The sequence below is a fragment of the Hypomesus transpacificus genome, chromosome 6 (genome assembly GCF_021917145.1).
Source record: "Hypomesus transpacificus isolate Combined female chromosome 6, fHypTra1, whole genome shotgun sequence".
In the NCBI taxonomy this organism is placed as follows: domain Eukaryota; kingdom Metazoa; phylum Chordata; class Actinopteri; order Osmeriformes; family Osmeridae; genus Hypomesus; species Hypomesus transpacificus.
In genome coordinates this window covers 8,389,012-8,403,984 of record NC_061065.1, presented here as the reverse complement: position 1 = coordinate 8,403,984, position 14,973 = coordinate 8,389,012, and the positions used below count along the sequence as shown (strand labels likewise).

Sequence of the window (14,973 nt, the reverse complement as noted above, 5' to 3'; positions counted from 1 at the left end):
TTAGAAAATATGTAGTTAATGTATTTATTTTCATTTGGCAGAAATGTAATTTCAAGATAAGAGTAGAAGAGAGAGGTAGCCTATTCAGAGACGTATGTTAAGGTTGACTGATGAAATAAGCAGCCAATTGTTAAACTGCAAAATGGGGCAACGATAGACCAATGAGATGATGAAGGGCGGATATATCACGTGGACGCGTTGGTAAAGGTATCGGAAACTTTGCTTGGCTAGCTACATCAAGCTAACAATGACCGTGACACATGCATACTGTATAATTTCATTTAATTTTAGATGAACATATAATAATACTAGGATACTCCTACAAGTCTGGAATATATTGTATGTAGATATTAACTGTGCAATGCTAGATGTTTACAGCAGTGTAGCTAGCCAGTTAGCCAACTTGCTACAAAGTAAACACCACAGCAGACGACTATGTTGATGGTTTATCGAGGGATCTTGTCTAAATATCGTTTGATATTACATCAGCAGAGATGAAGAAATGGAACTGGCGTGAGAAAGGCAGGGACCGCAGGCGAAACGGTCACCGTTCCGACTGGCACAGGGACAACAGACACCGAACCCAAGAACAAAGGTATTTGCTAGCTAGCTATTGTTAGCTGGGTGCCCAACAACAAGAGGAAATACTTCAATCGAGGTGGACCCGTTTAACCTCCAACAACTCGGTTAAGACTGTAAACTTCCCGGTAGTTCTGTGGTTGATTTTATGATGACAATGTTGAGAATGTTATTTTAAGTCGTATCTCTCTGTAGGTATAGCGGTAGTGACGCAGGTCCCTCTCACAGAGACCCTCCGAGCGATTCTCACGCTGATGGGTCCTCTTCATCTTCTTCCTCTTCAGCTCCAGGTCAGCCCCGTACAGGCTGAGTTCCTTCTCAGACGCCATGCGAATAGACATGCGTTGTTTAATTTCGTTCACATTAAGTTAAGAACGATATTAAACTCTGCTACCTACCCAATTGTCAAGTTAAATCAAATTAATCTTTTCCCCAACCTTTCCAGAGCTGCCGGGGTTCTACTTCGACCAGGAGAAGAACAGGTACTTTCGCTTGTTGCCTGGACACAACAACTGCAACCCTCTAACCAGAGAGCTGCTGCAGGAGAGGGAGATGGAGAAGCAAAGATCCAGGCTGCTCACTGAGGACGAGAAGCCCAGGAAGGTAGGTCGACTCTGGGTGTTAACATAGACTGCTGCTGGGGTACTGCTGAATGTGAGTGTTTCTGAACTGCCGTCCTCTCTGTTCAGAAAGCACCAAGGTCAGGCCTCAACTCTGCGTTGCTGTTGCAGAAAAGACACCTAGGGTTGCTACCTGGAAGCTCCTATTGTAGGTACTGTATCAAATGAAAACACACATGTTCCGATTCAGAAGACTGAAAAGCGAATAACGAGTGTTTTCTTTGTTGTGTGTGTTTTCAGGTTGATCCACGAGGTGAAGGTGAGTGGGATGAGGCGACACAGGCTGGAGGTCCAGAGCTCAGACACCAACAGCCCCAACACGGACAACTTCAGACTCATAGTGGTGAGACACCAAGACTAGAGGAGACACACATTTACATTTAGTCATTTAGCAGATGCTCTTATCCAGAGCGACTTACAGTAAGCACAGGGACATTCCCCCAAGGCAAGTAGGGTGAAGTGCCTTGCCCAGGGACACAACTTAATTTTGTACGGCCGGGAATCAAACCAGCAACCTTCAGATTGGTAGCCCGATTCCCTAACCGCTCAGCCATCTGACACCCCCCACACACACACACAGACTCACACACACACTGCTCAGTTTCCACTGGCTGTCTCATCTTGTCTGCTCAGGGGGACTCAGCGTGTGAGCGGGTGTTCACGGTCAACGACGTGTCCCATGGAGGCTGCAAGTACGGCATCATGAACTTCCAGGGCTGCAACCGTGGCTCTCTGTCTGTGGAGATGTGTGACAACCTGTACTTCACCAACCGCAAGGTGGGACCCCTATCATACTGTTGATATGTAATTGCTCACGTATACCTGGGATCCAGCCGGGCATTGCTAGGTTATTATTGCTAAGTAATATGTCATTGGCACTCGTTCACTACACTTAATAATGTGTACTTTTGTTGTTCTCTGTGTTTCAGGTGAACTCCATCTGCTGGGCATCTGTCACCCACTCAGACTCGCATGTCCTGTATCCTTAATGAAGCAGTCCTCTCGGTAGGCTTTCTTATTTCTGTGTTGATCCCTGTAAGGGCTCTTGTGGTGGTGGTGTTCCTTGACTGGACTCGTCAGGCTGTGTCTGGTGGGTATGGCGGAGACCCCTGGCTGTGTCAGCCTGCTACCTGCGTCTCTCTTCAGCAACTCCAACCCAGGTAAGACTACAGTTCCCATAGTGCACCTGTCTGTGGTTGTGTCAAGTCATCCTCTCACTGTCTTGCACCGTTGTTTAAGAGTATAAAAGAGCCTGTTAAAAATGTCTCTTCCGGTTTCTCCCCCTTTCTTCCTCTTCTCCACCCGCACCCTCATCCCTTTCTTCTCCTCCTCAGACCAGCCAGGGATGCTGTGCAGCTTTAAGATCTCCACAGCCTGGTCCTGTGCCTGGTGTCTCAACCCCCAGGCAGACAAGACCTTCAGCACAGGTCAGCTACGCACCCCCTCCCCTCTCACACACACACGAAGCATTCTATCCTACACCCCCCCCCTCCCTCCCCCGTGTAAGTCTTGTGTAGTCAGAAGCCAGCCTGGCCTGGAGAGTGATGACACTGTGACATGCTGTGGCAGGCCTCTCTCGTCGTGTCATCGTAACGGATGCTGTGACAGGCCGGAGGCAGACATACGGCATCAGCAGTGACGTGCTGGCTCAGCAGTTCGCTCTCAGGGTGAGTCTAAATATATCTTCAAAGAAGACCCAACTCCTAGACTTTACATTTCGGAAACTGTTGATGGAGAAAAGTGTGACTATTCAGTTGGGTTCTGGGTTTAGAAGTGTTAAGCAATCAGCAGATAAGAGAGAGAACCTAAACACACCTGACATGGATAATTGACCACGTCACACACACACACAGTGTCGGTAACAAAGTCCGTTTCCCTACCTGTACGTCCTTCCCTGCCAGGCCCCGGTGCTGTTTAACGGCTGCCGCTCCGGGGAGATCTTCAGCATCGACCTGCGCCAGCGCGGCAGGAGGGACCACAGCTGGAAGGCCAGCCGCTTCCACCAGGACTCAGCCATCACCTCCGTACGCCTGCTGCAGGATGAGAACTACCTGCTGGCTGCAGACATGCTGGGCCAGGTCAGCCTGGCCACGCACACATCACACCCCCTCTAGGACCAACCCTGGACCCTTAGTACCAACCCAGGACCCTTAGTATCAACCCTGAACCCTTAGTATCAACCCTGGACCCTTAGTACCAACCCTGGACCCTTAGTATCAACCCTGAACCCTTAGTATCAACCCTGGACCCTTAGTACCAACCCTGGACCCTTAGTACCAACCCTGAACCCTTAGTACCAACCCTGGACCCTTAGTACCAACCCAGGACCCTTAGTATCAACCCTGAACCCTTAGTATCAACCCTGGACCCTTAGTACCAACCCTGGACCCTTAGTACCAACCCTGAACCCTTAGTACCAACCCTGGACCCTTAGTACCAACCCTGGACCCTTAGTATCAACCCTGGACCCTTAGTACCAACCCTGAACCCTTAGTACCAACCCTGGACCCTTAGTATCAACCCTGGACCCTTAGTACCAACCCAGGACCCTTAGTACCAATATCTTTTACAGGACGTTTGATTCTTTACATTTGATTCATTTAGCTGATGCTTTTATCCAAAGTAGACCTTCAATGCAACCGTCGCAACGTATTGACTTGAGCCACTGACAGGCTGTGGTCTCTCTCCCATGTTCAGATCAAGATGTGGGACGTTCGTGTGACCCGGCCGGTGCAGCAGTATAAGGGTCATCATAACGAACACGCCTACCTGCCCCTCCACGTCAACGAGCCTGAGGGGCTGCTGCTGGCAGGTAGGAACACACACACACACATACTAACAGTCCCCTATTCTTTACTCTTCTGTCTTTCTCTCTCACGCACAATACTAGGACACTGTCTCTCAGACAGTTCCCAACACTGTACATGTGCTTTGTGAGCTCCCCCCTCTCACCTGTATATCCCTCTCTCTCTCCCGCCCCCCTCTCTCCCCCTCTCTCTCCCCCTCTCTCTCTCCGTCTCTCTCCCCCTCTCTCTCTCTCTGTCTCTGGTCAGTGGGTCAGGACTGCTACACGCGTGTGTGGAGCCTGGGGGACGGCCAGCTGTTACGGACCATCCCGTCCCCCCACCCAGCGGGGAAGGACCTGATCCCCAGCGTGGTGTTCTCCTCCCAGCTGGGGGGCCGCAGGGGCCTCCCCGGCCTCCTCATGGCCGTCAGACACGACCTCTACTACTTCCCCTACAACAGCGACTACCAGGAGGGGGGCGAGGGACGAGGCGAGGGGCGGGCCTCCGTGGCTGCAGAGGCTGTCTGTTAGAGCCGGGGGCCCTGGTCTGAACCAGGTGTCACTGTCTTCTCTGGGAGATTCAAGGAGGAAGATGGGTCTAACGGAAGGGTCTAACTTAGACTTAGAAGCACTCTCCACTCGGGTCTGCCCTTGCTGTGAATATGGTTGGACAAGACTGGGATAAGACTGGCTGCCAGAAGGCTTATCCCTACTCTGGTGGAGGTCAGATCCCTCCTGGGTGTAGGCCTGGCTGATGGTTGCTGTAGGCAACAACCGTGGTGGAACCAAGCGAGCTGATTCCCTGTCAGGGCTCTCAGCAGTGGGTGAACCCGGATCGCTAGCCTGATGAAACATTTCCCCCTCAAAGTGCAATTGATGATGTGGTCCTTTTGAGTTGATTTTCTGAAATGTTCTTCTGCAAGGAGCTGTTTTTGTACATAACCTTATGAATGATTCAATAATGATTTTAAAGTCTTTACGATAAACAGACAGTACATTTTATATGATGTCATTGTCGTTTTTTGAAATGAATAAAACCTCCCTGAATGAGGAAGAATTTTTTTAACCATACGGAGTATTCTGTTTTCCTACGTAGACAAACACACACACCTTGTTCAGCTTCTCCAGTTTATTACATGAGCATACAGAGTACGGTGATCGTGACAGTAATTAAATGTCTTCAATCTGATATGGGCGTTCTCTCCCTGTCTCCTTAAAGCACCAGTTTCTCTCAAGTTATAATGGCAACACAGCACCGACCGTGTCGAGACCTCGCAATGCCGTTCCAGTCGGTTACTTTACACATAAAGCTTTATCTAACTGACAGGATATTAACCTGACTGTCTGAAATGATACTGTCATGATTATTCGCAGTTTATGATATACTTCAACGTGGATGAGTAAGGTAGAGGGTCCAGCCCTTTAGTGTTTTTGTCCTTCGTCAGTCTGTCCTGCCTCTACTGTCTTCCAGCTATCTGCCCTACAGTCCAATAACATACACCAGTGGTAGTATAACATCTTAGAAACAATTCAACATAAAAAAAAACAAAATCACAAATTTCCCATGATAGTGCCTTTGTTTCTCCCTCAATATATATATATATATATATATGTATTATATATGTATATGCAATAACATTAAATTGACAAGCAGCAACGAAAGACTACTCGATCATTCTTTAAACCCATTTGAATGAAAGTAAACAGGTAGGCTAGTCGCTAAGCGTAGCGTGGAATGCATGAGCGCTCCACAGACCGGGCGCTGCGCTGCCTCTCTTGTCCAACCAGGCAGGCCCACAAGAGCCTGCTGCTGCTGCCGGTGTGATCCTCCCCTACAGAGGGCTCTCTGACTACTGCCCTGTTAGTAGATTGTCAGGGACTTCTGGTTTTCTGTGCATCGACACAAACAGATTTGATGGGGCTGCAGGGAACATTCACAATTGTGTCTGATCTCGTTTTTTGGAATCTCACTCCATTTTCTCTGTCTCTCACCATCGTGATGTGTTTGTGTAGCAGAGACTAAGATGAATGAAGGCATGTGAGGAAAGGGGGCAGGGGCTTGAAAGAGAAATGTCCCTTCGCTCCTTCTGAGGTGACTGGTAGTCTAGTCTGGGGCCCAACAGGGGTCTTCCCTCTGGACTGGGAGTCTGGGGCCAAACAGGGGTCTTCCCTCTGGACTGGGAGTCTGGGGCCAAACGAGGGGTCTTCCCTCTGGACTGGGAGTCTGGGGCCAAACATCCTCCCCTCAGCGTAGCAGCCGTCCCTAGTGATCACATCTCCTTCTGTGTGAACAGGATACCATAGTGTATTTGTGAGAAGTCGCCTTTAGCTAAAGAAGCTAAAGGCCTGAACAGAGAGAGCCAGATTGGTGATGAGTTAACATCTGACAGTGTCAGCAGTTAGAGGCAACTTCCATCTTATCTTACTGGCTTACACAGGCCCACAAAGAGAGAAGCACGAGGGGAGAGGGGGGGGGGGGGGGTTCCAGGTGTCCATGGTGACGTGAGGACTGTTCTTCGCTGTGTTGATTTTCCTGCTAGAGCTCTGCAGGTTTCTGGAAGCATCCGTTACAGACCCGCACAGGGTGGTCCCAGCCCCTGGAGGGCACGGCGCGGCGCTCGGGGGAGCAGTCATCGCACACGCCCTGGCCGCAGGCGCGGCAGTGGTGGATGGATAGACGGGCGGAGAAGGGGCGCTGGCACTCGCAGCAGCAGCGGATGTCCTGGTCTGGGACCCAGTACGCGGGCCGCGCTGCGTCCTTCACCAGGCCTGGGGGGGGGGGGGGGGGGGGGGGGGGGGGTCACAGTTCAAAGGGCACAACGTCAGGAAGTGACACTGTGTCTCTGCAGGTAGAGCAGGTGTTGGAGGGAGCTTGCGGTGCTGTTAACAGGTGGGGTTGTGTGGAGACTCACCCAGGGGGATATCTATAGCCGTGACCACTGCTCCCAGGGTGTTCTGAACCGCCTCCCCAACCCTCCTGGCTATCAGCGTACCCCCCTCCTCCTCCAACGCAGCGTCCAGCAGCTCTGCACACACACAAACACACACACACACACACAAGCAGAAAACACAAGGATCAAAAAACTCCCTCAAAGTATTGGTTATTGATATTCAAGTTGGAGGAAAAAGTATGTGATAGAAAGGTAAAAAAGACCTATCGACTTTTATATTGGTCCTGAGGTTAAACTGAAAAATCCCATATGAAGACTTTACCAACTGTCATTTCATTCCCAGAACAAGACACTTTTACAAAAAGACTGAAATATTTCATATAGTGAGTACATCTTTCTAGAATAATGTAGGTTCTGATAATCAAGAATCAGACAAACACATGTCTAACAGTTTTTCAGTGTTTGGTGCCACAGACCAGTCTGTGTTCCAACCAGACGGTGCAACAGTAACCAAGATCTCAGCTACAACATCAGGACTCCAGACAGGCCAGCGAGGAGCGTCCTACCTGTGGAGATGCCTCTGTTGTGGAAGCAGGCGTCACAGACCCTGACGGGGGCCAGGCCCCAGCCCCTCTCTGGGACAGGACGGGTCTTGGAGGAGCAGGCGTCGCAGAAGCCCTCCCCACAGGCACGGCAGTGGTGCTTATTGTCATTCTCCTGGAACACCTCGCCGCACGTGTGGCATTTCTACACGGACGGAAAAGACACACACATGAATGCACAAACTTTGTAAATATATGTATGGGACAATTATGGTTCATTCCCAACAGCAAGAAAGTGGAAATGTAAAGAAAATCAGAGGAGATGTACATGTCGTTTTCCTTCACTCATCTTCAATTGCATCAGTGTTTGGTGTACGGGGGGTGTGTGTGTGTGCCCTCACCTGGATGAGAGAGTTGGGTTTCCAGTAGGCCGGAGCGATCTGGTCCGTGAGCCAGGAGGTGACAGCCTTGGCAGGCTTGACGCTCAGTTCAGACACGGACTGGGAGATGTAGCTGACCCCGTCCAGCAACCTCTGGGCTGCATTATTGTTGTCTTTCAGGAACCCGTCAGACTGGGAGAGAGGGGGGGAGAGAGAGAGAGAGAGAGAGAGAGAGAGAGAGAGAGAGAGAGAGAGAGAGAGAGAGAGAGAGAGAGAGAGAGAGAGAGAGAGAGGAGAGAGAGAGAGAGAGAGAGAGAGAGAGAGAGAGAGAGAGAGGGAGAGGGAGAGGGAGAGAGAGAGAGAGAGAGAGAGAGAGAGAGAGAGAGAGAGAGAGAGAGAGAGAGAGAGAGAGAAGAATACAGTACACATGATGTTGATTTGCTGATCTGGTGTCATAAACCTACTGAGCTATAGCTGCAGCACCTCACTGCAGATGCTTTTGTATCGCTAATAACACCATGATTTTGTCTAGGCCCCTTTAGCTGCCAGATGTATTCTGAGACGCAGAAAGAGGGCTGGATCTCTGGGATCTTACCCCGGGCCATATGTGCTGGATCTCAGTCCTGACCACCGTGTCCACTGGGTCCTGGTTCCCATACCAGTACTGTCTGCTTCTGAAGATCACCCCACAGCTCGGACACTCGATCACATACCTGTTCAGTAAAGCATGCAGTCAGTTTTACTCTTATGGAGGGAACATGTTGCCATTCGCTTCACTTCATAAAAGGAATGGGATGGGAAGAATGGGAAAATCCATTCAGTCCTTACCCAGACCAAGCGTAGATGGCCAGACCAAACCAAGGGGAGTCAGAGGAAGCTGTCGTCTTGGGAACCACAATCACCTCCGTCCCTCCCTCGTAGCAGGCCTGAAAAGTCGAGCACAGAGATTCTGATTGGTTGCAGGGAATGCACTGCAAAACTGTCTTTTTTTGAGTGCAAAAATGGAGCTTGCTGATCCTTAAAACAAGTACAGTTGCCTGCCAGTGCAAAAAAAGACATTTCACTTGATTCAATTTCTTAAAATAAGTCCCTAAATAAGCCATTCAGACTAGAAACAAGTCCATCTAGATTTTTTATAAAAAAAAACAAGATTATCACACTCAGATGTTTCACCCTCAGTTTTTGCAGTGTGTGTGTGTGTGTGTTGGTGAGGGTCTGATCCTACCTTGCAGGTGTAAATGCGGTTATCATACTGTGCGGAGTAACGGCAGCGATGTTTGGCCTCGTGACCCACGTCTTCCTTCAGGTGGTTCATGCTGTTCTTACAGCCCGAGCTGACACACAGGGAAACACACAGGCACACTGACCAACCTGTCAGAGGGCTCAACCAACTACACGGGGTGGGTATGGCTCAGTGGGAGAACATTTGAGTGCAGGTTCAAATCATATAATGACTACTTTTTTTAAGAGTGAGAGGGGCCGTGAGGGTAGTGAGGGCAGCCTGCCAAAGGCCCAGACAGACAGACACTCACCCACAGCTGAGACAAAGGCTAGAGCAGGTGAAGTATTCATCTGGGAAGAAGGAGTTGCTGGCCAAGTGCTCGTCTGGGATATCCCCACTGAAGCGTTCACTCAGCGCCTGACAAAGATAAGACACGGTGAACCATCAACACTCCAATATCCACATCTCTGTTACTCGCAAAAACAAATCAACGGTATTCTCATAATATATTCTCCAATCACCAAATCCTTTCACACACAACGTGCACATGCACGGACACCCACACACAGAGGCCTACCTGCAGGGCCTTGTATATGACGCTAGCAGAGCGCGGGGAGCGGGTGGTGTTATTGTCCAGCTGTTGCTCCAGACTCCGGAGCAGGCCACTGAAGTCTGTAGGAGGGTTGTAGGTTCGAGTCCCACGGTATTGGATGGAACTAAAGGCTTCTGGGAAGAGACCCAGCTTCCTGAAACGCTCCTGGAGAAGACGCTCAGCCGACTCGGACGGCTTGTCTGGAAGGAGGGAGGGGGTGGGGGTCTTTATTAAGCAGTATTCAATAAATCAGCCCTGTGGGTCTTGCTTCAGAGTGTCTGGTACCTGAGCCCAGTAGCTTGGTGTGAACAGTCTCGTGGAAGATGATGACAGCGGGGCCCAGGGTGGACAGAGGGACGTCCAGCCCACAGCGGGCCGTGGTGGCCTTCAGCTCCCTGGTGAAGTGCTTCAGGTAGGCGTCCGAAGCGTCGCCAAGGAACTTGAAGAGGTCGTCATGGAGACGGTCGGCGTGGGTACGGTAGATGACCAGGTCGGAGATGGCCAGGACTTTGAGGAGCAGGCGGGTACGCTGGCCCTGGTTGCTTCCTGTTGACCGATTACAAGGAACACTCGAAAGTCGTCTCACCCAGTTAGGATATCTCCTGTAATACAGTGTTTATGAGTTAACATGGCTCCTCCATCTGTGTTCCTTACCTGATCCCAGCAGGCCTTCTGTGTCAATGACCACAACCCTGTGGATGGGATCCATGGCTGCCCACACCCCCACCGTGCAAGACTCCTGGGTTGGGGAGGTCTTGAACACCTCCCTGCCCAGGAAGAAGGTATGGTTAAGGGTATGGGACTTTCCTTCTCCAGTGTTGCCAAAGATGGAGACCACCTTTAGGAGCTCATCCGGCATGCAGCCCAGTCTGCTCACAAAGTCCTTCTCATCGTTCAGCTGGAGGAAGAGAGCAGGAAGTATTCATCATTCTGATATGGCTGCTCTGAATCATCACCGTGAACCGGGCCTTCAGCGATGATCCTGTGCCTCCGTCGCTTACCTGCATCTCCTCCTTCTCATCAACCAGGAGGAAGCTGCACACTTTCTCCAGTTTGGCCTTCAGGGCCTCCATCTCTCCATCCCCAGCTGTCAGACTCCTGTCCTGGGCCGAGTTGACCGGAGGGTAAGGGGTGAGACGGTGCTTCCTTTTGTTCACTCCGCTGTGGGTGCGTTTCTGGCAGTCCAGACACAGGTTGATCTTACAGCCCTGGCAGCGAACTACTGCTCGGAGCCGGCCGCTGTTCACCACCAGGCCCCCGTCCCCCTTGCAGGAGTCACAAAAGGGGACGTGGCCCGGGGCGATGCGGACCCTGTCGTGGTTCTTCATGCGCTCCTGTCGATGGAGCTCCAGCTCACAGCGGACACACTGCAGGCTGCCGCACTCGTCGCACTCGAACGCGGCCTCATCGGAGCCACCGCAGGCGTAGCTCTCCTGACACACCAGGATGCCGTTCATGTCCTTATCTAGAGGTGGACCTTGCCCGCTCATGTCCAGTCTATCTCAGAAAAGCTCTTTTGCAATTATAACCTTGCTTGAATTGTGGCTGTGAGGTGTTCTGAAGAAGAAAAAAAGTACACAGCTTGCAAAATCGAATTGTTTTTTTAACTAGGAATAAAACCGTTGATAAATCCTCTTAGTTGGACAACCAACTGAATTTGAATTCCCTAACCTTATTCCCTATATGCCCTTCAAACACTCAACTTATTCTCAAAAATGAAAGACTGGCTTGAAGCTAAGATTAAATATTCAGATATGAACTGAGAAAGTGTGCTAACCTAGATGCTACTCTGCATATTTAACGATAAAGCAAAGGCAACTCCCTGGTATACAGTACATCGTCGTCAAGATAGGTAGCTAAAAAAGATCATGTCTTACTGGCAAGCGAAGTGAAGAGTTTCGCAATTGTTTACCAACAACATCAAACACTAGTCCCTAGTACTTAATGACTAGTATCACATCACTAGTACCTAATATTAGATCTAAGTGGGTCTGTGAAAATCCTCCAGTAAAACATAAGACGATGCGGTGACTAGCTCTAGCTATTCCATTTCCTCAACACACATAAAATGTACATTTAATAAGATTCAACCCACCAGCAACCTTCATGTAGCAACAACCATTGACCTAGCTTATTGGTAGCGGGTTAGCTTGCTGTTTAGCTAGCCACTTGTACCGACACAACGCATCGCCCCTTTTTCCTAACCCAAAATGTTGCTACAGTAAACGAATAGATGTAAACCTTTTAATGGATTCATAAAGCTTTAAAATAGTACTGTTTGGAAAAATAAAGACGCCGTTATTTTGGTGGATGTAATGGATAATTTCGGTACCGGACAGCTGGATCTTTTTGGATGTTGTTGCCAGTTTACATCAGCTGATCGGCTTGTTTTCATCCAAGGTCTAGGAGGTCAAAGGTAGCCTAACTTAACCCACGCGGTGTTCTGGGAAATGTAGTATTATCAGTCGTAGTAGAGACGATACATGAAAGACTATAGAATAATTTTACAAATACACACATTTTTCCGTCATTTATTTATTCTGGAGTATGCTTCTTGATCTTACAGATACACTTTTTTGATTAATAAAATCAACGTCCGTAAAGAAAAACTTAATGTGACTTCATTCCACACAATGCACTGTACATACATTTCCGAAAGAAGGTCAACCAGCTTTTCTCATTTATTCTGCCCTAGTTTGAGTCACGGAATATCAATATTTTGGTCGATTTCCTTGCCTTTTTATTCCAGCGTCAGCGAATACTTCAGTAAGATATGTTAGCTGGTGAGAGTTACAATTATAGAGAGCTTGTCTTGTAGCTTTACTTGCAGGTTGCAGCTCGAGCTAGCCAGCGTGTACACACGCCAAACCTGACAACCCGTACTAGCTAGTTAGCGATAGTGTATTGTGAACCCCTAGATTTTCAGTATGGAAGAAGAGGTTTTCAGCGACATCGATGGGAAAATCATATCTCTTGACTGCCAAAGCCATTCAAGCTTTTGTAGGGAATTCACAATCAGCGCGGCCAAAGTGTCCATAGGCAAAATAATGGTGTACACCTGCGCTGTGTGGCTCTTTGCTTACACCGTTTTTTTCTTCACAGAGGTAAGGTTTGATTACCGAATAGTACTAGAATTTCATCTGTGCATTCACAAATATGTGGCATTAAGGCCGGGAGAAGGACTCGAACGGAACCATCCCGTGCCGCTTGGTTAGCGGACGCAACGGATCCAGTTATTTCAGGGGCGTTTGGGATTTAGTTTCATTTAACTGGACCTAATGCCGTCATTAAAGTAACTTTTTTCCTGTCATCCTCTCGTCATTCCAGAATACTGCTGTTTTGTCCAGTGCCATAGTCGTCACACTAATTGGAATGATGGTTCACATCCATTTTGTGAAAGTTGATCACGAGACCTTACTCATCATCGGCTCCTTGGGTGTCCAAGTATCTTCCAGCTATGCTTCTGGCCGAGAAAGCACCACCTTCATAGAGATGAGCAAAATCAAAGACATAGTTATCAATGAAGCCGTTCACATGGTAAGGTGAAGCTAGCCAACTCTAGTAATTCTCCTAATTCAAGTATAATTATCTTGATTAACTCATGGACAGATGACATCAGCAGCTCCCTTAACCTTTAAGAACGGCTTTATAAGTGTTTTGTATCATCTTTTGTTTCAGCAAAGCATCATCTATTACCTGTGCATCCTTCTGAAGGATTCCTCCAACCCTGAAGCTGTGTCTAGCGTAGTGCCATTGTTTCAGGTGAGCTTTGCAGAGGACTACTGAACCTGTTTTGATTGTTTTAAGGTCCTGTTCTGGGGAGTCTTTGCCCTAAGACCACAAAACTTCACCCTTCACTTTGGAATCTTACTCCACATCTAAAATCCTGTTTTAATTATAAACTGTTTTCTTCTAGAGTTCAAAGCCACGACTGAACTGCCTGGTGAAAGTATACAAGAGTTGCCAGGAGATTCTTGCCTGTCCTGATAGTCTTGACAACAAAGCTGCTTAACCGCCATTGTTTCAAGTCATTTTACATATTTGATATTTGTTTTTTTTCCATGTTGCCACTTTCACTGCACAAAAAGAAATACATTTGTATATACAAGTTTGTTTTCAAATGGATGACATTTTACTTGAATGGGAACTATTTTAAACAATACTTGTTACTTATTGCCAGCATTCATTGTAGACTATGCCTATAAGAAGCTGTCCAATAAGATACATGCTGTAGACAATGACTGTCCAACTATAAACTATACTGCTATTTAAGGGCTTGGCCCGATTTATTGTGTATAACATTTTGTACTCATTTAATACTGTATGGAAAGGGGATGATATTATTCATCCAAATCATTTAATGGATTTCATCATTTTAGATGAAGATAGTTTCATCCATCACTATCCATTAATTTAATAAACTGCTCTAAACCCTTATTTTCCTACGTTGTATATTTTATTGCCAGTAGAGGGCAGCACTGACAACTCCAAGAAACTCTCACAACTCTGAGTCAGGTTTTTCCCTTTGACCAACTAATGAAATCTGTCTGTTCTTCTTCTTCATGCTTTTATTTTTGTATGCCTTCAAATGGTCAACTGCATCCCTGACTAACATTATCTGGGGTCCAAAGCAACACTTTGGTGATCCAGTTTAAATCCTCTGAGATTCAACTATTTGGAACGGTTTTCTACGTTGTGGGGAAATTACAATTTAATTGTCTAGGAAATTGGATATTTCCAATCAGGTCTGACAGTTAAGTAGGACTCCAGATTACGTTTATGAATCAGTAAGGTTTACTGTAGGTATAGCTGAAATAATCCCATTGGAATATCACAATTATTAATGCATTTATATATCAGATATTTTTATCCAAAGCAATATACATGGGGGGATTTGAACCGTCAGCTTCCTGATCTGCAGTCAAAAGTTTAAACTGAGCTATACACTATACCTAAAGCACTACTGACGCTCACTTTTGAAGGTTTAGTTTAACACCAGAAACTGCTGAGAGGTTGAGAGCTATAGAGCTTTAAAACATCAGTAGACCCAATACTTTTGTGGTCGTGTTTTCAATTATTGTTTGCACATGATGATGCTTCAAAATTAAATAAAAGACCATCTGTTTCATCTGTTTTCGTGATGAGGACAAAGGCCTTGAGATGTTTAATGAACATGGAGTTACATACTAATATCAAGGATATTGCACAATATTGTCCTACATTGTTAATAATTTAATAATTTAGAAAGGTCTGGAGTCATTTAACAAAGCATTCTGTGACAGTTGAGTGAATCACTTTCAGTCTCGCACGTCTTATTATTTAACCACCCTTGAAATAACCCTCAATTTATTGCTTCCTCGAA

The 14,973-nt window shown here is 47.6% G+C and overlaps 3 protein-coding genes across 7 annotated transcripts; 2 read left to right on the top strand and 1 right to left on the bottom strand.

Annotated features, from left to right (window-relative positions):
- Window positions 1-103: 103 nt before the first annotated feature.
- Window positions 104-4,591, top strand: wdr21 (WD repeat domain 21). Of its 3 annotated transcripts, none has more exons than XM_047021539.1 (14): window positions 104-207; window positions 490-595; window positions 775-869; window positions 1,025-1,182; window positions 1,269-1,351; window positions 1,440-1,542; window positions 1,833-1,976; window positions 2,129-2,178; window positions 2,280-2,359; window positions 2,534-2,626; window positions 2,769-2,866; window positions 3,101-3,277; window positions 3,897-4,011; window positions 4,253-4,591. In XM_047021539.1, the coding sequence occupies exons 2-14, from the start codon at window positions 495-497 to the stop codon at window positions 4,513-4,515; spliced, it is 1,560 nt and encodes a 519-aa protein (XP_046877495.1). In that variant the 5' UTR covers window positions 104-207; window positions 490-494; the 3' UTR covers window positions 4,516-4,591. The 3 variants fall into 3 exon arrangements, with proteins under 3 accessions (XP_046877495.1, XP_046877496.1, XP_046877497.1); XM_047021540.1 differs by having other exon boundaries at window positions 148-207; window positions 493-595; XM_047021541.1 differs by lacking the exons at window positions 104-207; window positions 490-595; window positions 775-869 and having other exon boundaries at window positions 1,170-1,182; window positions 1,269-1,347.
- Window positions 4,592-5,098: 507 nt separating this feature from the next.
- Window positions 5,099-12,014, bottom strand: zfyve1 (zinc finger, FYVE domain containing 1). Of its 3 annotated transcripts, none has more exons than XM_047021538.1 (13): window positions 11,944-12,014; window positions 10,613-11,168; window positions 10,266-10,509; window positions 9,897-10,157; window positions 9,597-9,811; window positions 9,330-9,436; window positions 9,023-9,131; window positions 8,626-8,723; window positions 8,393-8,510; window positions 7,819-7,989; window positions 7,442-7,622; window positions 6,897-7,010; window positions 5,099-6,753 (listed from the first exon to the last, which is right to left on the bottom strand). In XM_047021538.1, exons 2-13 carry the CDS (start codon window positions 11,099-11,101, stop codon window positions 6,521-6,523), a joined length of 2,340 nt encoding a protein of 779 aa, XP_046877494.1. In that variant the 5' UTR covers window positions 11,102-11,168; window positions 11,944-12,014; the 3' UTR covers window positions 5,099-6,520. The 3 variants fall into 3 exon arrangements, with proteins under 3 accessions (XP_046877494.1, XP_046877493.1, XP_046877492.1); XM_047021537.1 differs by having other exon boundaries at window positions 11,707-11,997; XM_047021536.1 differs by having other exon boundaries at window positions 10,613-11,997.
- A 206-nt stretch (window positions 12,015-12,220) lies between these two features.
- Window positions 12,221-14,046, top strand: pigh (phosphatidylinositol glycan anchor biosynthesis, class H). Its single transcript, XM_047021745.1, has 4 exons — window positions 12,221-12,715; window positions 12,939-13,148; window positions 13,290-13,373; window positions 13,528-14,046. The coding sequence occupies exons 1-4, from the start codon at window positions 12,539-12,541 to the stop codon at window positions 13,621-13,623; spliced, it is 567 nt and encodes a 188-aa protein (XP_046877701.1). The 5' UTR covers window positions 12,221-12,538; the 3' UTR covers window positions 13,624-14,046.
- Window positions 14,047-14,973: the final 927 nt, after the last annotated feature.

Bases quoted from the DNA above. Each gene is read 5' to 3' on its own strand.
- zfyve1 (XM_047021538.1), bottom strand. From the start codon at position 11,101: ATGAGCGGGCAAGGTCCACCTCTAGATAAGGACATGAACGGCATCCTG. The intron at 9,812-9,896 runs GTACCAGACACT...CCCTCCTTCCAG, and splicing joins CACCAAGCTACTGGGCTCAG to ACAAGCCGTCCGAGTCGGCT. The intron at 7,623-7,818 runs GTGAGGGCACAC...CCGTCCGTGTAG, and splicing joins AACCCAACTCTCTCATCCAG to AAATGCCACACGTGCGGCGA.
- pigh (XM_047021745.1), top strand. From the start codon at position 12,539: ATGGAAGAAGAGGTTTTCAGCGACATCGATGGGAAAATCATATCTCTT. The intron at 12,716-12,938 runs GTAAGGTTTGAT...TCGTCATTCCAG, and splicing joins CCGTTTTTTTCTTCACAGAG to AATACTGCTGTTTTGTCCAG. The intron at 13,374-13,527 runs GTGAGCTTTGCA...GTTTTCTTCTAG, and splicing joins GCGTAGTGCCATTGTTTCAG to AGTTCAAAGCCACGACTGAA.
- wdr21 (XM_047021539.1), top strand. From the start codon at position 495: ATGAAGAAATGGAACTGGCGTGAGAAAGGCAGGGACCGCAGGCGAAAC. The intron at 1,977-2,128 runs GTGGGACCCCTA...TCTGTGTTTCAG, and splicing joins TGTACTTCACCAACCGCAAG to GTGAACTCCATCTGCTGGGC. The intron at 2,867-3,100 runs GTGAGTCTAAAT...CTTCCCTGCCAG, and splicing joins CTCAGCAGTTCGCTCTCAGG to GCCCCGGTGCTGTTTAACGG.